We start from the raw sequence: 26,650 nt of genomic DNA, 5'->3' as shown, positions 1-26,650 counted from the left end.
TAAAGCACCTCCACATCAATACTGCCCAAATTAACTTCGGGATCAACACATAATCCCTCTATTCTCTGAAGAAGGTCAGGGGTATCCTGCACGAAGGATCGTAATGAGGCAACAAAAGGTTTCAAGACACGGTCTAAATAAATGCCAATGTTGTGGCTAATACTGCCCATACCTGACACAATAGGTCTCCCTTTTAAAGGGGAAAGACCCTTGTGTAATTTCGGCAGGCAGTAAAAGGTAGCAACTATTGAATCTTTAGGCATTAAAAAATCAAATTCAGATTTGTCAATGACTCTCATGGATAAACCCTCATCCAGGATACTTTTGAGTTCAGACAAATAATCAGAGGTAGGGTTATGATCCAAAATCTCATAACTCACTCTGTCCTCACGGAGGGTCTCACACATTTTAGAATATTGTGTAGAGTCAAGGATGACCACATTGCCACCCTTATCTGAGGGTTTAATGACAATGCGGTCATCCTGCTCAAGCTTATTGATAACTGCCATTTCTGTTTTCGTACAATTATATCTAGAAAAGATCTTCTTTCCTTGTAAGGATTTCAGATTTTCTGTAACCAAATTTTCAAAAATATCTATAGCAGACACATCTCCAATGGGAGGGGGCATTTTAGTGCTCCTATTTTTTAATTCAGTGAAGGGACCCCTTCCGAGGTCGTTAGGGTTCATTACACCAATACTAGATAACAGGCGTACGTCTGGCAACAAATCAACAGGAATCCCCATATCCAAACAGGTACGATTATCCTGTTGCAGAAAAAACTTTCTCCAACGTACCTTACGTAAAAACAAATTAAGATCTTTTATAGACCGAAACAGATCAAAGTCTGTACTGGGGACAAATGTGAGACCCTTTTGCAAAACCTGTAGTTCTTCACGGTTGAGCACCCTAGAGGACAGATTGACCACTTGTATACAGTTAGTGACCAATGAAGATACTGAATTAGGGACACGACTATTGGGTAAAGTGACATTAGAATAGTTATTCCCAGGAACAGTACTTATTTCCGTACCGGATGTTGACGGTTCCTTAAAGGATAACTCTGATCTAAAAAATGCAATCCTGCAATAGTATCGGATCTATCCAGAGGACTACGATAACCACGGCCTCTAACTCTACCTCTATTCCTCCCCCTATTGCTTCTACCCCTTCCCTCAGTATCAGAGAAGTCAGTATCTGTAGAAGACAAATCAGTTTCAAGATCAATGTTGTTATTACGATTACCAATAACCAAATAGGCCTTGTTATCCTTAAAATCTTGAGCGTCCCTCAAATATTGGCGATGTTTACGCTCCTTAAGATGATATTGGAAACGCTCAAGATTAGTTTCTAACTTACTTTCCTTTAATGAAAAGTCAGTCTCCGTAGAGAATTTTTTGGTAACTTCAATTTGATCTCTCAAACGGTCATTCAAAAGACTCAAAGTTTTCTTTTCCTCCTCCAAGAGGAGTTGCATAAGACGAAGAGAACTACTTGTAGCCTCTTTTTCCCATTTGGCAATAAAACTGGGGTTCTTGTGTCGTGCCCCTGCAGAAATATTAATTCTTAATCCTCGTGGGACAATACCCGCCTTTAAATAATTTTCAAGGCTCTGTACCTCCCACCATGATATAATCTGGTCACGATATACCTTAGTGAGTTCTTTAAAAGCAACACTATATGTAGGGAGATACTTTTTCTGTGTGAACGAGTGTTCAGAAAATAACTCCTTTGATTCAGCTAGCCATTGGTCCGTATTTAGACCAGTTGACAAGAAACCTGCCATACCCAAGTAATTTAAGATAAACAGCAAAAAAGTGGGTTAAATACCCACAAATTCTCACGATACAAAGTACCGAATCAGCAATCGAGAAATAACATAAAACATAACTTTTAATAATAAAAGTAAAAGCTACCAAAGATAGTAGTGCAAGTAAATCACTAAATCAAAAACCACAAAAAATAAAGGAGGTAACTGTATGAGTCTCTATGACAGATTACTACCAATATATACATGTGGCTATTCCAAGTCCAAAATTTTTGAGAGATTGGACCAGAAAAATATTTGGACTAAACCAGTGCAAAAAAGGCCAAGTAAAAAATGAACAGTTTCCTTATCAGAGGAACTAAAGAGGCCTCTACCCTGTAAAGGTTATCAAGGAATATGCCTATTCATGTATATAATAAGGACATAACAATAAACCCATCAACAAAGAAATGTGAAAAGGAAAGATCTCACCACATGAAGATGGAGGATGTCCAGGATCAGATGTCCCATCAGAGTCATATCAGGTCAGGAAAAAAGGGGGGTTCACCCTATACAAGCCCTGTTTGAACTATAACTGACAACCATGACTCCCGCCCTAACAAGGGCAGTCCACATCTAATCCCTATAAACCATAGCCCAACAAAATCCCTGTGCATCCCGACGTGTTTCGTCACTAAATGACTCTTCAGGGGACATATTAGCACAAACTGGGCATCATGACAGAGCATACAGGCTGCCTCCTAAGATGAAAATGGAGTGAGGCAGACTAATGAGGAGGGCACTTAAATAAACTGCCAATCAAATAGAACACATCCACCTGAGATGACTTGGAACGCACGCCGTCCACCATTGGTCCCTGTGGGACGCAGGCACATGATGAGTGTATCAATGGAAAACGCCCACCCTCCAAACCATGCAATAGTGTGTAAACGCCGGCGTATCCCGCGGCAAAGGCCGCCCTGTTTCCGGTTGCGTCATACCGCCCAAAAGCAAAATGGCCGCCGCACTTCCGGTCATGCGCACTCATCGGTGCCAGCAGAAAAAATGGCCACCACACTTCCGGTCATGCGCACTCATGTTAAAGCAGCGCCAACATAACGGAAGTAAAGCATGCGACAAAGGTCGCAATGCTGCTAGAAGGCAATATCGTCATGCGCACTTAAAACAGTCCATAAGCCAATATTAAAAGCGAATAGACAGATCATACATCTCCAAAAGGCCTTAATCATGAAATGATTACCAAAAATATTAATCCAATCAGAGGCCTGAAGAGAGCATTACCAGAATCAAAAATGAAGCAAGATGGAAAATGACAAAAATTCAAACTCAGAATAAAAGGTAGCGTAAACATGTAAAAAAAAGAGGTATTTTACAGTATATACAAAGGAAATATTAAACACATATATCAAACCCTAGATGTAGCAGCCAAAATTGAGTTGATCATTAAGCCCTCTTGGGGTCATGGTATTCAAACAAAAAATCCACTTGGTCTCTTTTTGTAGAATGATGCGATCATGTGCCTGCGTCCCACAGGGACCAATGGTGGACGGCGTGCGTTCCAAGTCATCTCAGGTGGATGTGTTCTATTTGATTGGCAGTTTATTTAAGTGCCCTCCTCATTAGTCTGCCTCACTCCATTTTCATCTTAGGAGGCAGCCTGTATACTCTGTCATGATGCCCAGTTTGTGCTAATATGTCCCCTGAAGAGTCATTTAGTGACGAAACGCGTCGGGATGCACAGGGATTTTGTAGGGCTATGGTTTATAGGGATTAGATGTGGACTGCCCTTGTTAGGGCGGGAGTCATGGTTGTCAGCTATAGTTCAAACAGGGCTTGTATAGGGTGAACCCCCCTTTTTTCCTGACCTGATATGACTCTGATGGGACATCTGATCCTGGACATCCTCCATCTTCATGTGGTGAGATCTTTCCTTTTCACATTTCTTTGTTGATGGGTTTATTGTTATGTCCTTATTATATACATGAATAGGCATATTCCTTGATAACCTTTACAGGGTAGAGGCCTCTTTAGTTCCTCTGATAAGGAAACTGTTCATTTTTTACTTGGCCTTTTTTGCACTGGTTTAGTCCAAGTATTTTTCTGGTCCAATCTCTCAAAAATTTTGGACTTGGAATAGCCACATGTATATATTGGTAGTAATCTGTCATAGAGACTCATACAGTTACCTCCTTTATTTTTTGTGGTTTTTGATTTAGTGATTTACTTGCACTACTATCTTTGGTAGCTTTTACTTTTATTATTAAAAGTTATGTTTTATGTTATTTCTCGATTGCTGAACTCATCAATGCAAAAAGACCACAGAAGACAACAGTGGTGGATGATCACAGAATAATCTCCATGGTGAAGAGAAACCCCTTCACAACAGCCAACCAAGTGAACAACACTCTCCAGGAGGTAGGCGTATCAATATCCAAATCTACCATAAAGAGAAGACTGCATGAAAGTAAATACAGAGGGTTCACTGCATGGTGTAAGCTACTCATAAGCATCAAGAATAAAAAGGCTAGACTGGACTTTGCTAAAAAATCATCTAAAAAAGCCAGCACAGTTCTGGAAGAACATTCTTTGGACAGATGAAACCAAGATCAACCTCTACCAGAATGATGGAAAGAGAAAAGTATGGCGAAGGCGTGGTACAGCTCATGATCCAAACCATACCACATCATTTGTAAAACACGGCAGAGGCAGTGTGATGGCTTGGGCATGCATGGCTGCCAGTGGCACTGGGTCACTAGTGTTTATTGATGATGTGACACAGGACAGAAGCAGCCGAATGAATTCTGAGGTACTCAGAGCCATACTGTGTGCTCAGATCCAGCCAAATTCAGCCAAACTGATTGGTCGTCGTTTCATACTACAGATGGACAATGAGCCAAAACATAAAGCCAAAGTAACCCAGGAGTTTATTAAAGCAAAGAAGTGGAATATTTTTGAATGGCCAAGTCAGTCACCTGATCTCAACCCAATTGAGCATGCATTTCACTTGTTAAAGACTAAACTTCAGACAGAAAGGCCCAAAAACAAACAGCAACTGACAACCACCATAGTGAAGGCCTGGCAGAGCATCAAAAAGGAGGAAACACAGCGTCTGGTGATGTCCATGAGTTCAAGAATTCAGGCAGTCATTGCCAACAAAGGGTTTTCAACCAAGTACTAGAAATTAATATTTTATTTACAATTATTTAATCTGTCCAATTACTTTTGGTCCCTTTAAAAACAGGGTGGCACATGTTAAGGAGCTGAAACTCCTAAACCCTTCATCTAATTTTAATGTGGATACCCTCAAATGAAAGCTGAAAGTCTGAACTTCAGCTGCATCTGAATTGTTTTGTTTAAAATTCATTGTGGTAATGTCTAGAACCAAAATGAGAAAAATGTTGTTTCTGTCCAAATATATATGGACCTAACTGTATGTGAAACTATAATTGAATTTGGAAAACAAACAAACAATCCATTTGTAGTGGCATAAGTGTGAGGTTCAAAGAAAATGAAAAGAGGATAGAGAAAGTGGAAAATATAACGGAAGTTCTTTCTAATCAAAATGAGGACTTACGTTCCAAGATTCAAAATCTAAAATTAAAACTTGCAGATTTAGAAATAGACATAATAATCTAAAAATTCATGGCATTCCAGAAAGCGTACCACCTAATGAACTAGCCAGCTATACAAAAGACATGTTTAAAAAAATGATTACCTCGTTGACTGAGTTAGATCTCAACATTGACAGCATTCACCGCCTGCCTTGGCCTAGTAATATCCCTGCAGACAAGCCTAGATACATTATCACCCGTTTACACTTCTTTAGAACTAAGGAAAAAATCCAAAACTTCATGAAAGAAAAGGGTTCCTTTCCAAAACCATTTGATCACATAAAAGTATTTGCTGACTTTTCCAAGTCCACTATTGACATAAGGAAATCCTTTAGAGAGATCACTTCAAAACTAAAGGGGGTTTTACACATAGCGATATCGCTAACAATATTGCTAAAACGTCACCGATTTTGTGACGTTATAGCGATATCGCTAGCAATATCTCTATGTGTGATACTTACCTCCGACCGGCTCCCCTGCTGTCCATTGCTGATCGCGCGAGATCGGGCGGCTCCATTTCTCGTTGGGCGCTTCCTGCTGGGCTTCCTGCTGTGACGACGAGCGACATGTGGAGGCGGACGGGAGGACATCAGGATCGCTGTGTGTGTGAAAGGTGAGTATCGTGCGCTGCGTCGCTGCTGCATCGCTGTGAGATCTGCCTGTGTGGAAGCTCACTAGCGATCATTTAGCGATGCACCAGCAATCCTGACCGGGTCGGATCGCTGGTCGGATCGCTGGTGCATCGCTAAATGTAAAAGGCCCTTAAGAGACAAGGAAATCCAGTACAGGTGGGGTTTCCCCACAAAACTCCTGGTCATGTATAAGGGGAAAACTTTTCCTCTTGTGAATCCAGAGGAAGGATGGGATTTTACTGCTTCTCTTCCGGGCAATCAAAGGAAAAATAATAGTAGAGACAAGAGATAATTCTTTCTTCTACTATATACTAATATCTCATAATATATGAGATACGATGTTATGTAAAGAGAAAAATCCATATTTAATTCTGTAATTGCTTATAATGCATTTGTTAAAACCTGTTTACTCTCTTGTACCTCCAAAAGTCTTTTTACTTGGGATCCAGATGGAGCTATACCACAAACTTTATACCCCAAACTAGGAGAGATCCAACTGGAGGTTGGGATCCTTCAAGAGAGCTCTTCGATTGTGATATTATTAACTTTCGCTTGTTTTTTGCTTGATTGTTGTATTTTTGTTTTTGGATACTTTGTGTATTATTAAGTCTAGTATTTAAAAGTTTCCTATTTCGACCAGACCCACCTACAGTAATTGGTAAGTCCTCAATTTTGGTTACTGAGGATTACAGCACTATGAATATTAAATTCTTATCATACAATGTCAGAGGCCTAAACTGGCCGAGGAAAAGATTTGCCATCGGGAGGGAGATCAGGCAGAGTAAAGCAGATATTATCTGCCTTCAAGAAGTGAAATTTGCAAAAGACAGTCATCCAAATTTTAATCCCAAAAATTTCCCATATACTTTCTCTTCTTTTAATGTCAGAAAGAAAGCAGGTGTGATAACTTATTAAATACTCCATTTTATTCCAATTCCGATTAGTAGAAGAAATTAATGATGCTTATTGTAGATTCCATATCCTGATCTGCTACTTAGATAATGTCTTATGTACTTTAGTTAACGTATACACACCAAACAGGAAACCTCTCCATTTCTTAAACAAATTATGGAAAAAAGTACAATTAATCAAGAAGGGAGATTTGTTTTTAATAGGGGACTTCAACATAGTACCAGATGGATATCAGGATTCAGCTTCCTCTACCCGTCACTCTGCACCAACTTTAAACAATTGGCTTTCAAAGAGCGAACTGTTTGACACATTTAGATGCATTAATACATCCTCAAGAGAATACACCCACTATTCCGATGTCGATAAAACATCATCACATATTGACCTGATCCTGACAGATGTATTTACCCATTCCAAATTTAAAAATATAACCATTTTGAATAAATCTATTTCTGACCAGTCCCCAGTTATGGCAGAAATCCTACTAGGCCCTTTTACTAATTCTGCATTTCTCTGGAAATGTAATTCCATTTTGCTTAAAATACCAGAATTCAGAACTGAATTAGAAGATACCTCTACACATTTCTTTAAAGAAAATTCTTCAGCCGATATAGACCCTTTTCTTCTTCGGAATACCTACAAAGCAGTAATTAGGGGAACACTGGTTCAACTTTCATCCAGATATAAAAAGAGGAACAGAGAGAGGATTAGGATTTTACAAGCTAAAATTAAACAGAAATAAGACCTTCAAAACAACCTACCCTCCCCATCTCCCAAAATCCATCTAGGAATTTTAAAACTCAGACAAGAACTTAGAACAGAAATATTTTCAGAGTATGATGTCATGATTAAATCATCTCAGTTTAAAACATATTCTTCCCTTAACAAGCCTACAAAATTTATGATGTCAAAACTGAATCAAGAAAGAATTAAAAGGAAAACAGATAAAATTAAAACCCTTCAGTTGAAATCAGAGTTCACACGAGAGACATAGCCAATATTTTCGCAAATTACTACAAAGAACTTTATAATCTTATAAATCATCTGTTATCTTCTCCAGACCAAAAAGATATAAAAACCTTCTTTAATGATTTAAACTTACCGAAATTGAGTCAATTAGATTTTGATCTATTAACGACATCTTTTACTAAAGAAGAAATAATAGAAACCATTCAAAAGTTGAAGATGCAAAAATCCCCAGGACCAGATGGTTTCAATAACAAATTTTACAAAACTTTCTCAAGTCTGATATCTCCACATCTGGCAAACGTTTTTAATCAAGCATCAAAGATAGACTCATTTCCTAATGAAATATTAGAAGCTAATATAATAATGATTCCAAAACAGACAGGAGAAACAGATAACGTTAAAAACTGCAGACCGATTTCTTTGATTAATTGTGATATCAAAATCTACCCTAAAATTCTAGCTGACAGGTTGAAAACTATTATCCCTCATCTATAATAATAAATGCCCTAAGCAGCTTCCGGTTGTAACAACTTCCGTCCAGTTGTAACCGGTGACGTCACCGCACACCTCTTTCCATGTTAACCCTCAACACACACACTCCTCTCACCTTTCACCATCTCCACTCACTCTTTCACTCCACATACGACCCTTTCTCTCACTCCGTCTCTCATACTCACGCCGTCATCGCCGCTGATCCACGATCCCCGACATCTTCTTCCGCCAGCGCCATCCAGGATCCCGACGTCCTCCACGCCGGCGACATGTTCTTGCGGCGACGCCATTTTGGATCGGCGAAATCCCGCGATAGTCAAGATGGCGTCGCCGCAAGAACATGTCGCCGGCGTGGAGGACGTCGGGATCCAAAATGGCGTCGGCGAAATCTCGCGAGATTTCGCCGACACCATTTTGGATCCCGACGGCATCCACGCCGGCGTCATGTTCCTGCGGCGACGCTATTTTGGATCGGCGAAATCCCGCGATACTCAAGATGGCGTCGCCGCAAGAACATGTCGCCGGCGTGGACAATGTCTGGATCCAGGATGGCGCCGGCGGAAGAAGATGTTGGGGATCGTGGAGCAGCGGCGATGACGGCGTGAGTATGAGAGACGGAGTGAGAGACGGGATCGTATGTGGAGTGAAAGAGTGAGTGGAGATGGTGAAAGGTGAGAGGAGTGTGTGTGTTGAGGGTTAACATGGCAAGAGGTGTGATGCTATCGCATCCTCCCGATGCGATAGCATCGGGCCATAATCTAGTTTAATAAATAATGACCAAATAGGATTCGTTGAGAGTCGACAAGCGTCCGATGGGACGAGAAGAATGTTCAATATTTTAAATCCTGTTAGGTCTTCTAATACCGCCTCAGCTTTCTTAACTCTTGATGCAATAAAAGCCTTCAACAGACTCAATTGGAACTACTTGAGGACAGCACTAACAGAATTTGGATTTAATAAAAAAATATCATCATCAATATTTGCGCTATATTCCTGCCCAAGCTAAAATTTAAACGAATAACCATCTGTCAAGTTCCTTTTATATTACCAACGGTACTACACAAGGCTATCCTCTATCCACCTTATTATTTGTCCTAGCAGTAGAGCCACTAGCTGAAAAAAATAGAAATAATTCCTCTATTTCAGGATTCAAAACTTCTTTCCGACACTTTAAAATCAGCCTTTTTGCGGACAACTTGTTTTTTTACACTTTCTAATCCTTAAATTTAAATTTCCGCTTTACTACAAATCTTAGATTCCTTTTCCAAGATTTCTTTTTTTTAGAATTAACTGTCATAAATCAAAAGGAATGTGTTTCAGTTCAGGGGCCCATGCTATTAACGATTTGAAATCCACTACAGGTTTCAACTGGGATGGAACAGAATTATCTTATTTAGTGATTATTATTACCAATAATCTCAACACAACTATATCAGCAAATTTAGATCAGGTCACTGAAACCATTTCAAAAAATCTATTAAGACTTAGGAATCTGGATATTTCTTGGACGAGGAGAATTTTAAGCCTTTAAGACCTTGGTCTTATACGTATTTAGGGCCTTACCTTTAATTCTCCCTTCCCATCTCATTAGTACATTACAGTCCGCTAATAATTCTTTTATTTGGGAGGAGAAAAGAGCAAGGGTGGCTGCAAATATTCTGTATAAAAGAAAGAATAATGAAGGTCTAGGTCTACCCAATATTAGATCATATTTTTAAGCTAATTTAATCAAAGTTCTTTTTGGTTTAAAGAAAATTCTTCACCAGCGTGGATATCGTTGGAAATAGTTCAAATTAAAAATTGTTCCTTGAAGGATATTATATATAATCATTTATTTAAACCTACATCTTATGAATCCCAATTTTAGATTTTTAAAGCTATTATTTATGCTTATACCAGGTAGAGGATATAATAGAGCAAACTTCATTAAAAGCTTCCCATTCAAACTCGTAACGGATATTTATAAAATTGACATTCCAAATAATTGGATCCAATCTAGTATTAAACAAATAAAAAATATATATATGATGGAACTACATTTTTATCTTTTAAAGAAATCAGAAATAAATACAATCTCTCCTTCTCAGACTTTATGCCTTTTATTATACTAAAAGATCATATACACAACCTCATTAACAATAAAATCTTTAAGGCAGAAATAGTTTTATCACTCTTGAATAACCCTAACCACAAATTCTTATGGAGTACAAAAAACTTATGCAACCACTTTAATAAGGATACAATATTCTCCAAAAACAGTTACATGTTAAGATGGGAGTCTGACCTAAACACTTCTTTCAGTATCAAACAGTGGGAAAACCCTATTAAATCCACCTATGCTTCTAACATTTCAATGAGACTACATGAGTCATCCTATGAGATCCTGACTAGATGGTATTATACACCGGTTAGACTGTCCCATAAAAATTTGATCTACTCTACATAATGCTGGAGAGATTGTGACAATCCAGGAAATCTTTTTCATATTTTCTGGAGTTGCCCAAAAATCAAGCAACTATGGAAACAAGCCCTCGGTAATATAAATTTACTTCTTAAAAATAAGTTACTGATTAAATTAGAAGGCTTTACTCTCAATCGGTCTAGAAGAACTTGACTTCTCGATTAGACATGTATTTATTCATCTCTTCCTGGTAATCAAAAATTCTCTGGCCTTCTTTTGGAAGAGACCAGAAATACCTACATTTTCAGAGATAATGGATAAGATGCACCTGCACGGTTCTCTGGAACAACGCTTCGCAATACATAATGACTGTCTCATAAAATATTCCAAAAAATGGGACCTTTGGAACTCAACATTTCAAAGACTGTAACCCTTTTCAGTAGTCTTCCTTTACTTTTTACTTCAAGATATACACTGAAATGTGAAGAGGTGGTCTGGTTGTAATATTATTTTATATATTTTTATCTTATTTCATTTCCTTTTACTCTTTGTTATTCAAAACTAGATATTTTATTAGATTGTGTGAGATCTCTAATTTTTATGATTCCCCATTCTCTCCCTGCTTGTTTTTCCCATGTTCATCCTTCCTTCCCTTTCCTCCTTTCCTAACCTTTTGTAAAATTAAAATTCAATAAACATAGTTGAAATACATAATTAATATTATATATTCATATACATAAATACATGCTAAAAAAACCCCTTCTGCAAGTTGTCGCCAGCCGTGGTACCTGCGCTGCAAAATAGTCGCATGTGTACTATACATATAATTATTATGATTGAGGTTATCCTGATATTTAAAAAAAATTGAAAATGGCACCTGCCGCACCTGCACAGTAGCAGATATCGGTGTCATGGAGGTGATCCGATAGCTGCTTCTGCGCATGTGCCGGCGGCACCATCTTGGAGGAGGAATTTTTTTTTCTCTAGCAAGATGGCAGAAAGATGAATAAAATGACACCTTAATATCTGCAATCTGATGTATTATTCGAAATATAGCAACGTTTTCTTATATGTAAATGAGCTGTTAAGATCTATGGGTCGGCCATAGATCTCCTTGAGAATCTGCCTTCAGAGTTTACTTTAAATGAAAAGGTGCATTACCAGTGTCAGACATATAATGACTGACAGCTTGCTCTCCTAATTACATGTCTCACACTGGAAATGCCCCCTTTCATTTAAAGTAAGCCCTGGAGGCAGATTCTCAGGGAGATCTACTTCAGGCCCATAGATCTTAACAGCTCATTTAAATACAAGAAAAACATGGATTTTTTTGTGACTATAGTCTCTTTCACACTTCTGTTTTTTTGGTCAGTTGCAATCCGTGAAAAAATGCAAAAGATGGATCCGTTTCTGTTGTGACACAACGTATGCCACCGGACCGTTGTTTTGACGGATTCCCTGAAGTCGGAAATTTAAAGGAACCGCAGCCTGGAAGAGAGAGAGAGAGAGAAAGAGAGAGAATTTTTCCTGCCACCAGAACGGGATTTGGGGTTAAATTTTTGGACAGGAAATTCTTCCAGGCATGCTCAGTGTGAAAAGCGGATCTGTGCATACCAAAAAACGTTTCATTGTCCGTCCACTCAAGTAAGCGGACGCCAAAATTTTGGCGGATCCGTCAAAAAACGGATCCAAGCGGATGACCATCTGTCAAAATCCGCCGCTAATGCAAGTCAATGGGGAAAAAAACAGATCCGCCAAGAAAAATGGCGGATCTGTTTTTTTTGCAAAACGGTGGATTTTGACTGATGGAAACAAACAGAAGTGTGAAACAGGCCTAAGACATCAGATCGCAGATATCAAGGTATCATTTTATTCAGTTTTCTATGACCGACATGTCCATATTGAGGCCTATAAAAGAAAAAAGTAACATACTTACAACATATTTTAGCTTCCAATGACCAGTCACGTGAGCTTTCAGTCAATCAGTGTCCTAAGCGGTCAGGTCACAAGTGGTCATGATGTCATTACTTCTGGACCAGCAGGGACCATTAGAGCAACAGGGCTGGAGATGGGGCAGATTCCGTTGGGAAGTATGGCTTTAATTTTTTTTATAGGAATGGTGTTCCACTGGTAACTTTAATAACATAGCAGAAACCCTCTTTAAAGTCTCTCAGTCTCATAAGAGGGCTGGCTTGCTGTAATTTCTATTTGCATATGCAATGGAGACTCCATTACAGATTCTGTTATAAATACTGGATAAAACAGCAAAGTATTCTGAGCCGATTTGTCCAGCAATAGGACGGACTCCATGCTAGAAGCCCAACCCATCCCACAATAGTCATTGGATTCTATTGGGCCTTGTTGGTGTCAGTCATCACCAAGAGCCTCCACTGCCGTCATTTTCCATGTTGTGCTCCTACAACATAACAGAATAATGAAAGTGAAGAATGCAGATATGAATGAGCCAAAATCCTTTTCACAATGAAAAATGTACAAGATCCTGACTATATAAATGATACAGTTATGTTCATTGCGTTTGTAATTGTTAACTGAAGCTTATTTGTGACCTTTTTTTTTAGTACATCCCAATGCCTGTCCTTTATGGCATTTTCTTGTACATGGGTGTTGCTTCACTCAATGGAATCCAGGTAAGAATCAGGATATGTCACTTAACATACCGGAATTTTGGCTAAAATGTGTTAACCTTCAGGAGAGACACATCGAGAAATATGAAAAGTAATATCTGCAGCTATGGAGCCAAGTAGCCAAGGGTAAGGGGGCAACCTCTAAAAAAAATAAACCTCTACATAATGGCTAATTTCAAATTACTGCTTTATTTTGAGGACTTGTGGGAAATCGCTCAGCACAAAGCCTCTGTAGTTAGCACTGTCGTCTTGTAGAATCCAAGAATGGAGAACATCTGCAAGATTGTTCGTTCTTACTATGTTTGGGTGGGTTTCCTTCAGGTTCTATGGCTTCAAAACACACTGATAAGTCCATTGACTTATGAAATTGTACTTTGGTATTTGAGATAACGAAATTACATTGTATTAGGGAAAGTGACTAATGAGAGGGACTAAAACATTTCTGTACCGAATGACTAAAAATTCAGCAGGTGCAAGCTATATATAAATAGAAATAATCCTGATAAAGACCCATTAGCCACTCCAAGACTAATATGACTACACAGAAAAAAAAACAAAGGAGTTAAATGGCTATAAGCAGTAAATATCCTATTAAAGTGCATCCAAAGGAAAGATATGAACTTTATAGTCTGAGAAATAGCACACCAAATAGCAATGTTGTAAGGTGCGATGCGTATAGCCTGGTGAATTTCACATATCGTATACGAAATGAGTGTAAAAAATAAGACTCAAACTCTCACTGTAAGGTCTTGTTCATATGTTCAGTATTTGAACAGTATTTTACATCAGTAATTGTAAGCCAAAACCAGGAGTCGAACAGTCAGAGGAAAAGTATAACAGAAACACGTCACCACTTGTGTATTTTTCACTCTCTCTTGGTTTTGGCTTACAAATAGGGATGAGCGAGTACTGAAGTTGTAGGTAACAGCAGGTACGCAGGATGCAGTGACGAGACGCGAGGCTGAGTTGAACTTTGGCTAGAGAACTTTTATAAATTTAAGCCGCTAGGGCTATGCTAAGCAACCAAAAACAATAACAGCTATTGTCCTCGCAGGGACTCTGTACAAACAAACACTTTAAAAGAGAACACGACTAATCCGGCAAAAGCCGGTTGCTATAGGGCCACGATATGGCCGACTACGGGTCCTTATTTCGTATAGTGTCACTTATCCGTCCTGACATGCCTCAGCGTCTCTGATGAGACTGCATTGGTGTCGCAGCCGCTGGGCCCAGCTGCTGAAGATCTGTCGTAGTCTTCGGGCGCCCCAGCGCCCAGGAGGAGTTGGGGCACAACAGGCCCTGAGGAAGTCCTTTGATGAGGTAACCCCCTGTAGAAACAGCGGGGTTCTGCTCGTAGGCAAGTTCAATGAGACTCCAGTCTCCAAGCAGGGTTGTGTCGCAGTTACCAGGAGTGGCGGTTGGCAGGCCACGTGCATGGCCTGGGCCTGGGCAAAGAGTTTCTCTGTAGGCGAGGAGTAGGCCCCAACTGCTGACTGCAGCGGGGTGACGTCAACTGCAGCCGATGATGAACAGGCCGCAACCGCGGGCTGAAGCGGGGCGGCAGCGGGCAGGCCGCAGCCACGGGCTGGAGTGAAGCAGCAGCGGCTGCGAGGGGTGGCGGACAGGCCGCAATGGGCTGGAGGTAACAGCTGCGGACGACCGTGGGCAGGTAGTGACCCTGGATTGGAGTGAAGCAACAGTCTCTTGTTGGTAGGTTCGGCGCTTACTCTCCGCAGGCCACTGTAAGTCTCCCCTCTGCCGATGGTCTCCTCTCTGGTCACCGTCAGTCACTCTGGCTCTCTCAAACTCCCACAGTCTCTTAATTTGTGCCTGCCGTTCCGCCAACTGACTCCCTGCGCGCTCCCTGTCCCTTTTATACTCGCCCATCCCCTTGCTGTCCTGTCACTCCCAGCAGTCCACTCTCCTCCTACGTTCCCCGGGTACAGTTCCCTTAGGAACCTAGATGGCAGTCCCCTTGGTTCCGGCCCGGACACTCTGCGGGGGCCCTCCTCCCTGCAAAGTATTCGGACTCGCTATACTCGTACCGAGTATACCCTAATGCTCGGGTATTCGGTACGAATAGCGAGTCCAATGATAGTCAATGGAAAATGCGAGTAATTGTCTACTGGACCCTACAAAGCGGTCTGGGGACTGAGGAAAAGGCTAAAAAATGTGTAAATGTTAAAAAATGTATGCTGTAAACAAATGTATATAACATGGGGGCACCTGGTCAGGGGCTGTTTTTACACCACTGCTTCACTAGAATGTACAAACACTATGAAGTCCTGTGTTATTTTGCCGGAAGAGCGGGACTCGTATGCCATTAACGCAGTGCCAGTGTTATATCAGAAGTGTCGTAAGAGCGACTGATGATGGAGTCGATCATCTGACAGCTAAGTGTGTAAGTGGTGTGAGGAGAGCAATCTACCCTAGGGGCTGTGTTATGGTTAACGCAGGAAGAAGCCACCCATCATCATCACAAGGGATTAACAATTATAAAGCTTGGACTACTATCCTTGTTGTGCCACTGCCCAATGTGTAGGCATAGATATAATGTCTTCAAAACATTAGCCCTAGGGGCTGTATCATGGTTGATGAAGGAAGCAAGGCAGGTCTGAAGGGCCAAACAATTAAGATAAAGCTAGGACTACTAGCATAGAGGTGGCCGTGCCCAGTGTCCAGGCATAGCCATAGTGTCTCCAAAAATTAGCCCAAGGGGCATGAATGATACCATGGTTGATGAAGGAAGAAGGGGGTCTCACTCTCATCGCAAGTGCCTCCGATGGGAAATATTAATTAACGTAAAATTGTTTTTAGCTTATTGACCATGAGGTACATGTGTCAGTAGCAGTTTTTGAAAACATGTGTAAGAGGAAGAAAAGGGGCTTGTATGAGAAGGGATGGATGTGATCACCAATTTAAAAAAAAAAACGTGTAGGGTGACTTTAGGTTGGGATACTGTCATCTGGAGGGCTTAAAAATACTGTTGCGAAATCCAGTCCTTGTTAAATTTTATGAGTCAGCCTGTCTGCATTCTCTGTCAACCGTGTGCGTGTATCTGTGATGATTGCCCCAGCGGCACTGAAAACACGCTCTGACATCACACTAGCAGCAGGGCAGGCCAGCACCTCCAAGGCATAGAAGGAGAGGTCGGGCCAACTATGCAGCTTGGATACCCAGTAATTAAACAGTACAGAAGCGTCAGGAAGGACGCAGGTATGGTCACTTAGATAGTCGTTGACCATCTTGTTCAAATTCTCCCTCCTTGACATTGCTGCTGTTCCAGCTAGTCCTTGGTGATGAGCCGGTTTATTGAACATGCGAGGGTGCGCAGGAAGGTAAGTAGGATTTTTTTTATAGGAACCATGCATACAAGAATAGGTGATAAGGAGCCATTCATACAAGGACAGGGTCGGGGGTGCCATGCATGCCAGGATAGGGATGAGGGGACAATGCATACCTGGTTTATACTCGAGTCAATAAGTTTACACCGTTTTAGTGGCAAAATTAGGTGCTTCAGCTTATACTCTGGTCAACTTATACTCGAGTATATACGGTAATCCATTTTTATACAGCAGCTATTAATCATTTACAAGACCATTTGCAGTTTCCCATGTTACAGAAGTGCAATGTATCTGTAAAAATAGGATGCTGCACTGTGGCTCTGTATGGCATCTGATTTTTTTTTTCACTCATTCATTGACTTGAATGGGCAAGTCTCATCTGATCTACAAAATAAATGAGTATGGCTGCCATTTTTTTCCCCACTCAGATTTGGTCAGTGAAACAAACTTGCTTATCTTCATTGACCCATTGAATAGCATTTTTTTCACGGACAGCCCTAGGACAGAAAATACGGCTGTGTCAACGAGCCCTTAAAGTCATCGTTCCGTCCAGAGACCGAGATTTAACATGATGGTGTATAAGGAACAGTCATACCTGGGGACCGACCTACTTTTGCTTCACTCTGCCCCCGAATTTTCCATTTTAGGGTACCCGTCAATCTGCTGTTTTAGATGCAGAGCAAAGTGAAAAGGACAGTACCAAGTATTTTAAATTGTTGCTTTACCCTATGTTAAGTTCTCTAATAGTTTTCTATTTCTTAGCCCTAAGCAGCCTAGTAATTATCACCTTATAGGAATATTCCCATATTGTTGAACAACGGCATCAATAAGACATGCTGTCACTTTTTAATTGGTGTGCAGGTCCCCACTGATTCTGAAAATGACAAGGCCACTGCTCAGGTGTGGCCCTTGATTCCCTTTACTTACCCTGCACAGAGAACTAATATTTCACCAGCACCGCAGCCCCTTCATATTCAGGATCGATAAGGGTCCTTACTGATCAAGGAGTGACAGCATGCCCTAGCAATATGCTGTCACTTTTTTAGATGGGAATGGTCCTTTTAGAATTAGAGTGTGATTGTGATCTATGGTACATAGGTATACTTATAGAAAATATTATTGAAAAACAGAATATTAATTATTTCACTTTTTGCCAGTTCTGGGACCGCTGTAAGCTCTTCATGATGCCCGCAAAGCACCAACCTGACTATGCATATCTCCGACACGTTCCTCTACGTCGAGTTCATCTCTTCACCCTTGTCCAGATCATCTGTCTCGCTGTTCTATGGGTTCTTAAGTCTACGGTGGCAGCCATCATTTTCCCCATCATGGTGAGAAACAATCGTGGAATCTATAGATGTTAAATGTAATTGTATAAATGTAAAACATAAAGGGGATTAATATCCGCTAAATATCTGTTAGACTGCGGAAGTGAACTTAGTTGATCTGGGGCACTGGCTGAATTGGAGACAGGAGGAAGCTTTTTTCCCCAAAGGTCATTTGGCCACCACCATACAGAACTGTCCTGTCTTTGCTTGGATGAGTTATGTGGGATAATAGGGTGAATGCCTTTAATAACTATAACTTGTTTAACCCCTTCATGACGGAGCCCTTTTTCGTTTTTGCGTTTGTTTTTCGCTCCCCTTCTTCCCAAAGCCATAACTTTTTTTATTTTTGTGTCAATATGGCCATGTGAGGACTTGTTTTTTGTGGGATGAATTGTACTTTTCAACGACACCATTGGTTTTACCATATTGTGTACTTAAAATTAGGAAAAATATTCCAAGTGTGGTGAAATTGCAAAAAAAAAGGGCAATTCCACACTTGTTTTTTGTTTGGCTTTTTTACTAGGTTCACTAAATGCTAAAACTGACATGCCACTATGATTCTTCAGGTCATTACAAGTTCATAGGCGCCAAACATGTCTAGGTTCTTTTTTATGTAAGTGGTGAAAAAAAATTTATTTGTTTAAAAAAAATTGCGCCATTTTCAGATACCCGTAGCGTCTCCATTTTTCGTGATCTCGGGTCGGGTGAGGGCTTATTTTTTGCGTGCTGAGCTGACATTTTTATTAATACTATTTTGGTGCAGATACGATCTTTTATCGTGCGTTATTGCATTATAATGCAATGTCGCGGCGACCAAAAAAAACTAATTCTGGCGTTTTTACTTTTTTTCTCTCTGCGCCATTTAGCGATCAGGTTAATCCATTTTTTATTGATAGATCGGGTGACTCTGAACGCAGCGATACCAAATATGTGTATGTTTGATTGTTTTATTTTGAATGGGGCGAAAGGGGGGTGATTTGAACGTTTATTTTTTTTATAGTTTTAAAAACTATTTTTTTTTATCTTTGGCATGCTTCAATAGTCTCCATGAGAGACTAGAAGCTGCCATAACCTGATCGGCTCTGCTAAATACAGGCGAATATACATCTTAACTGGAGACCGTATGCCCAAAGTACTCGATTTCTATTTGGAACAGATGATTCTTCTGGGGATTTATCTTCAGTCCATGCTTCTGAAGCCACTTTAGCACCTGCTCGAAACTACCAAGATGCTCCTCAAACATGTTGGGGTATATGATGATGTCATCCAGGTATATTAGTGTTGCCTTAAAATTCAGGTCTCCAAGGCATTTCTTCATCAAATACTAGAACATCTCTGGGGTATTAGTTAACCCTGACTTCATCCGATAGAACTTGACTAGTCTCATACAAAGAATAAAACCTGCCTTCCACCTGTCTTGCTCCGCCATGGGGACCTGCCAATAGCCACTGGCTAAATCAAAGTAGGAGAAGTATTTTGCTTTTCCCAATGCTGACAGGGACTCTTCTATCCTTGGCAAAGGGTAGGAGTCTCGGACCGTGCAGGCGTTCAACTACCAATAATCCACAGAGAATCTCAAAGTCCCCTACTTCCTAAGGATCAACACTAAGGGCTCTGGCTCTCTCGTATCACCCTGTTCAGCAAAATGTGGCCTAACATATCCTTCACTTCCTGATACAACTGGGGTGGAATTTGACTATCTCTTTCCCGGATAGGTGCTGCACATCCTGTAGAGATCTCATGCTGGATAGCCTCTGTACACCCAAAGCCGTCATCAAGCGAACACTTCCTGATATTGCCCTAACAGGTCTTCCACTTGTCCCACTTATCTAGGGGAAAACCCTTCAGTATACAATCATATGTTAAAGTTTGGGCACCCCTATTAATGTTAACCTTTTTTCTTCATAACAATTTTGGTTTTTGCAACAGCTATTTCAGTTTCATATATCTAATAACTGATGGACTCAGTTATATTTCTGGATTCAAATGAGGTTTATTGTACTAACAGAAAATTTGCAATCTGCATTTAACAAAATTTGATCTCCAAACGTGACATGGCGCCACCATCGATTCCAGCCAATTTTGCGTTTAAAAAGTTAAACGGTGGTCTCTCCCTTCTGAGCCCTGCCATGCGCCCAAACAGTGGCTTTTCCCCACATATGGGGTATCGGCATACTCAGGAGAAATTGCACAAATTTTTTCAGGCGCCGACAGGCACCAAAGAAGAGGACGTCACCGTTAGAAGATGGACGGCAACACTCATCGGACTAAGACTATGGACTATGATCCGAAATCCCCCTACTTCCATGTTTGATATCATCCACCCACGCCGCCAGACCGCTAGACCCAAAAATGTAGTCTATACGAGACAAAGAGCGCTTAGTGGAGGAATGACAAGCATACTCCCTTATCTCTGGATGGCGCACCCTCCATAGATCCAACCACCCACTACCCGCCATGAATTGTGACAGTTGGGATGTACCCGGAGGGGAAACCCCACCCTGTATTCCATCACCCAGTCTCAATTTATCCAAATGGCTGTTCATGACTAAATTGAAATCTCCCATACAGATGACATGTGCGTCTGGGTAATTCAAAGCAAAGCTCTATGCCTTCCGAATAATTGATATATTGGCTGGAGGGGGATTATAAATACAAAGGATGACATATTTCTGAGAATTAATCACTGCGTGCACAAACACAAATCGCGCCTCGGGGTCTTTCCGGGCCTCCCTAACCTCCCACCGAACATCCTTATGAATTAACAGTGAAACTCCCCTTGAGTAGCTGGTATGAAAAGCATGCATAAACCATTGCACCCATGGTTTCTGTACCCATCGAACCGTATCTCTGGTCAAATGTGTCTCCACCAGAGCCACAACGTGAGGATGGTAATGTCTAATTTGTGAGAACACTTTAATTTTTTTCCGAGGGGTTTTTATGGATATAATGCATGATGATGCCTGAACCAGGTGCGGAGAACCCACACAGATAGCAAAATTTGGCGTCGCCTGCGGCCTCTATCTAAACAATTATAAAAAGTAAAACTTTTGAGAAAGAAAAAGCAAAACAGGAACCTAATAGCATAGGCGTACAGTCTTACGCCCCCATCAAAAGATAAACAAGGGGATACCATCACTGTATACAGCGTCCGGTATAGCTGGCATCTGGGAACTCGCCAAGAGAGCTCCAATTAGACCGTTGACTGAGAGGATTCAAGGTAACAGCCGCCACATTAGGAATCTTTCGTAGGGGATCCCTTACGGGACCGTAGCCACTCAGTCGCCTCCACCGGATCTGTAAAAAATACGGAGGAACCTTCATGGACAATCCGGAGCCGGGCCGGATATATCATCGAATAAACAATGTTCCTATCTCTAAGTCGCTTCTTGACCTCAAAGAATTGTGCCCGTTGCTTCTGCAGTTCCATGGAGAAATCCGGAAAGATGGAAACGATGGCATTGTTGAACTTGATAGGAATTTTCAAGCATGCGAGATGAAGAATAGTATCTCTGTCCTTGCAATTGGCAGGCGTGCCAGGAACGGCCGAGGTGGGGCCCCCGGAAGCAGGGGTCTTGTGGGGACCCTGTGAGCTCTTTCAACAGCGAACATTGAGGAGAATTCGTCCCCCAAGGAGGTCTTAAGCCAATCCTCCAGAAACTGCTCAGGATGCTGACCTTCCGAGCGCTCAGGCAGTCCAACAATACGGATATTATTCCGGCGCATTCTATTTTCCAAATCATCCGCCTTCTGCTTCCAAGCATTCATGGAGCCTGCCACCTTCGCTAATTTAGCCTCCATGGGTATAATGGTATCTTCCACCTTGGACACCCTTGTCTCCACCTCCGTAATGCGTCCCCTCATAGCCTGCATATCCTGACGAAATCTCCCCACCTCCGTATAGACATCCTCAATTCTCTCTGTCAGGGATGTCCTGGTTAACGAGAGAGCCTGCATCGACTGCTGTGGTTTTTGAGAGAGAATTCCCTGTTTGTTAAGGGATCGAAATGCCTCTTTGGTGTATAGAGGATTTCATTTTTGGGATTTATCTTGTCTCTATCGACTATTGAAATGGACCCTGCCAAGGTACAGGCCATTTATGATTGGGTTCAGCCTACTTCTTTGAAGACCCTCCAGAAGTTTTTGGGTTTTGCTAATTTCTATCGTAAATTTATAGGTAATTTTTCTGGTATTGTCAAACCACTGACTGATCTGATCAAGAAGGGCGCTGATGTGCTGAATTGGTCTCCTGAGGCTGTCTCAGCATTTCAGGAGCTTAAGCAGAGATTTACTTCAGCTCCAGTTTTACGGCAACCTGATGTCTCACTTCCATTTCAGGTGGAGGTAGATGCTTCTGAGATTGGTGCAGGAGCTGCTTTGTCCCAAAAAGACCCTGTGACTTCTAAGATGAATCCCTGTGCCTTCTTTTCTCGAAAGTTCTCCCCATCTGAACGCAGCTATGATGTGGGGAATCGGGAATTGTTGGCCATGAAATGGGCATTTGAGGAGTGGAGACATTGGTTGGAGGGAGCTAGACATCAAGTCGTGGTCCTCACCGATCACAAGAATTTGATTTATCTGGAGTCGGCCAAACGCTTGAATCCTAGACAGGCTAGATGGGCCTTGTTTTTCACGCGTTTTAATTTTGTGGTCTCTTTTCTTCCGGGCACTAAGAATGTTAAGGCAGACTACCATCCTAGGTGAGGGGGTAGTTCTTTCTGCCATTTCGCCCGATTTGAGACGCGCCCTGGAGTTATTTCAGGAGGATAAACCTGAGCGTTGCCCTATGGGAAAATTGTATGTTCCTGACCAGTGGAGAAAGAGAGTGATGTCTGAAATTCATTGCTCTGCATTGGCTGGTCATCCAGGTATTTTTGGTACCAGAGATTTGGTGAGTCTGTCTTTTTGGTGGCCTGCCTTATGTCGTGACGTTAGGAATTTTGTACAGTCCTGTGGGTCTTGTTCTCGGTCTAAACCCTGTTCTCGTTCTAGTGGGTTGCTGATGCCCCTGCCGGTGCCCAAGAGGCCATGGACCCATATCTCAATGGATTTTATTTTATTTCTGATCTTCCTGTCTCTCAGAGGATGACTTATCTGGGTGATTTGTGATAGATTTTCGAAGATGGTCCATCTTGTACCACTCCCAAAGTTGCCATCTTCCGCTGAGTTGGTGCCCTTGTTTTTATAACAGGTGGTTCGGTTACATGGGATTCCTGAGAACATTGTGTCCGACAGAGGAGTCCAGTTTGTTTCCAGATTGTGGAAAGCCTTTTGTTCCAATCTGGGAATTCAGTTATCCTTCTCCTCCGCATTTCATCCCCACACCAATGGACAGACTGAGAGAACAAACCAGACCTTGGAGTCTTATTTGAGATGTTTTATATCTGCTGATCAGGATGATTGGGTCTCATTTTTGCCCTTGGCCAAATTCGCACTGAACAATAGAGCTAGTTCTGCCACTTTGATGTCACCCTTTTTCTGTAATTTTGGGTTTCATCCTCGATTCTCTTCAGGGCAAGTGGAATCTTCGTCCTGCCCAGGTGTGGACACTGTGGTTGAGAGAATGCAGCAGATATGGGACCAAGTGGTGGATAAGTTGTCACTCTCTCAGGAAAAGGCCCAGCAATTTTCCAACCAGCATAGGACCATTGGTCCCCGGTTTAAAGTGGGTGATATGGTTTGGTTGTCGTCTAAGAATATTCCTATGAAGGTTGCATCTCCAAAATTTAAGCCAAGATTTATTGGACCTTATAAGATTTTGGAGATTATTTATCCTGTTTCTTTTCGAATGGCTCTTCCAGTTACGTTCAAGATCCATAACGTATTTCACAAATCTCTGTTGAAGAGGTTTGTTGAGCCAGTGGTGCCTATGGCAGCACCTCCTGACCCTGTGTTGGTTGAAGGCAATGTGGAATATGAGGTAGAGAAAATATTGGATTCTCGTTTGGTTAGACGGAGACTCCAGTATTTGGTCAAATGGAAGGGTTATGGCCAGGAGGATAATTCTTGGGTCTCTGCCACTGATATTCATGCCAATAGATTGGTTCGTGCTTTTCACCGGGTCCATCCTGATCGGCCTGGTGGCGTGGATGAGGGTTCGGTGACCCCTCCTCAAGGGGAGGTACTGTTGTGAGTTCATTTTCTGGTCCACCAGTTGTGAGTTCTCCTGCCAGGCTCCCTCTGGTGGTAACAGGAGGTAGTGAGGCTGATTTAATCAGTAGAGATCTGCCACCTGATAATGAGGATGACGATTGGATCTCAGGAATCTCAGACTGGATTTAAGACAGCCAACTCCCTATTCTGGTGCTGGTGATTCCTTCTGGCTTGTCAGGTCTTGGTTTTCAGCTCTGTTCCAGTCATCTAAAGCTAAGTTTTTCTGCTAATATTCACACTTGATTTTGTTGGTCTATTCAGTTTTTTGTGTTGTCAGCCAGCCCCCGGCTGGGGCTGTGCTGAATTTCCACTTATTTACCTGTATTTGCCAATTTGCTTTTTGTCCCTTATTAGATTGGCCTCTTTTTGCTCTGTCTCAGAATATTTCAGAGTGCTGATATAGTGGGAGAAGTCTAGTGACTTCAGGGTTAATTTTGCTATCAGAAGTGTTGGACATTATTTTTGTAGGGTTTTTTGCAGATTGCAGACAGTGTCTTTCCTTTCCTATCCTTTCTAGTTAGTTTGGGCCCCAGACCGCCCCCTGTGAGTATAATCTAACTCCTTTTTCTTCTCTTTCAGGTTACATCGGGGGCTTATCTACAGCATTACAGAATTCTGTAGATAAGCCCCTGATGTCGGTGCCGGCAGCTCATAGTCGAAAAAAAGGGGTGACAGATTAACTTTAAGTGTACAAAAATTTAAAGTTTGAAAATTGAAAAATTTTCAAAATTTTTGCCAAATTTCCATTTTTTTCATAAATAAACACAAGTTATATCAAAGAAATTTTACAACTAACATGAAGTACAAAATGTCACTAAAAAGCAGTCTCAGAATAAGTGGGATAAGTTGAAGCGTTCCAGAGCTATAACCTCATAAAGTGACAGTCGTCAGAATTGTAAAAATTGGCTTGGTCATTAAGTACCAAATTGGCTCTGTCACTTAATGTAGAGGGTGCAAATACTGGTGCCACAGTAAGCTTTAGGTTTTTCTATTTTTCCCTCCCATTGTTTTTTGTTTTACACAATTGTTTATCATTTGCTCTTCTGTATCTAACATGAGAGCTCTATACAAAAAAATTGTTTCACTTGATTAATTAGCTTCAGGAGATATTCCACATTATGTATTTAAACTTCATGGGTGCCTATAATGATAAGCAGGACTGTGCATGTGTGTGTGTGTGTGTATATATATACAGTATAGATATATATTATATATATATGTGGACCTGGAGGAAGACTCATGTAGTGTCGAAACATGTCATCCAAAAGGGATTGACTATATGCAAAATTGTTACTGAAGAAACATGGTGTTGAAAGAGGGCTAAATTAACCCTTCACGGTTGAACAAGTGATATCCAAGTTAATCCGCAAGGCATTGCTAGCAACTGGAAATGACCAGACGGAGACGTGTGCCTCTGTATGGGAGGATCAAGGCAGATCACTAACCCCGTTTATTATATCATCTTTTTACAGTATTTTGCTTAATTATGCAAAATACTCAACTACCAATAGCATCGTCATAATACATTTACTTTATAAACCAATAGTATTGCAAGAAAATCGGAATATGTCCCTAGTTACGTGACGTAGAGAATAGAACAATAGCGCATTCTTAAGGGTCTCATATCTCATCTCTTGTGCAAGCTGGAACAGTCTGGTTTTATAACAGCTGCGAACTTTCACCTAGTTACAAAATTTAACTCGTAAACAACAAAATGGCGTCACAAGCACAAGAATGGAGGTTTGGAGAACAAGATATCCCGTACAAATGAATACTGTACTTCACAATGGAACCTTTTTAATGGAAAAATAAAAGTTATATTTTACCCCACCATTGGACTGATCGCTGGAGAAACTGTTATGAATGGGTCACCGAGGAGAAAAAAAAAAAACAAGCTAAGTCACAGAAAACCAGAGAGGTTGGTAACTATGCAGATTGCAGATCCCCCTGATCCTAACCACACAACTAACAGCAGCTGTGGAGCGTACCTACGATGATCCTAGGCGCTTCATCACAGCCGGAGAACTAAATAAGCCTGAAGCAAGAAAAGGGGAAAACTAACTGACCCAGAGCAGACCCCAAAGGAAAGACAGCCCCCACACATGTATTGACGTTGAAACAAGATGAAAGCACAAACACAGGCAGGAAAATAGGCTGAGCAAACGATGGGGCCCAAACTAACTAGAAAGGATAGGAAAGGAAAGACACTGTCTGCAATCTGCAAAAAACCCTACAAAAATAATGTCCAACACTTCTGATAGCAAAATTAACCCTGAAGTCACTAGACTTCTCCCACTATATCAGCACTCTGAAATATTCTGAGACAGAGCAAAAAGAGGCCAATCTAATAAGGAACAAAAAGCAAATTGGCAAATACAGGTAAATAAGTGGAAAT

General features: G+C 41.2%; 1 protein-coding gene across 1 annotated transcript in view; it reads left to right on the top strand.

Annotated features, from left to right (window-relative positions):
* The window catches only part of SLC4A5 (solute carrier family 4 member 5), a 185,087-nt gene that overhangs the window by 134,630 nt on the left and 23,807 nt on the right, over nucleotides 1-26,650 (top strand). The window contains exons 20-21 of the mRNA XM_073569061.1: nucleotides 13,365-13,433; nucleotides 17,932-18,105. Of these exons, the coding sequence (XP_073425162.1) occupies nucleotides 13,365-13,433; nucleotides 17,932-18,105 (243 nt within the window). The remainder of the gene's footprint in view (nucleotides 1-13,364; nucleotides 13,434-17,931; nucleotides 18,106-26,650) is intronic.

The sequence above is a fragment of the Dendrobates tinctorius genome, unplaced genomic scaffold, assembly GCF_039654945.1.
Source record: "Dendrobates tinctorius isolate UK_male_01 unplaced genomic scaffold, ASM3965494v1 ptg000022l, whole genome shotgun sequence".
Taxonomy (NCBI): Eukaryota; Metazoa; Chordata; class Amphibia; order Anura; family Dendrobatidae; genus Dendrobates; species Dendrobates tinctorius.
The sequence above is the reverse complement of the archived record's forward strand: the minus strand, read 5'-3'. Positions and strand labels throughout refer to the sequence as shown.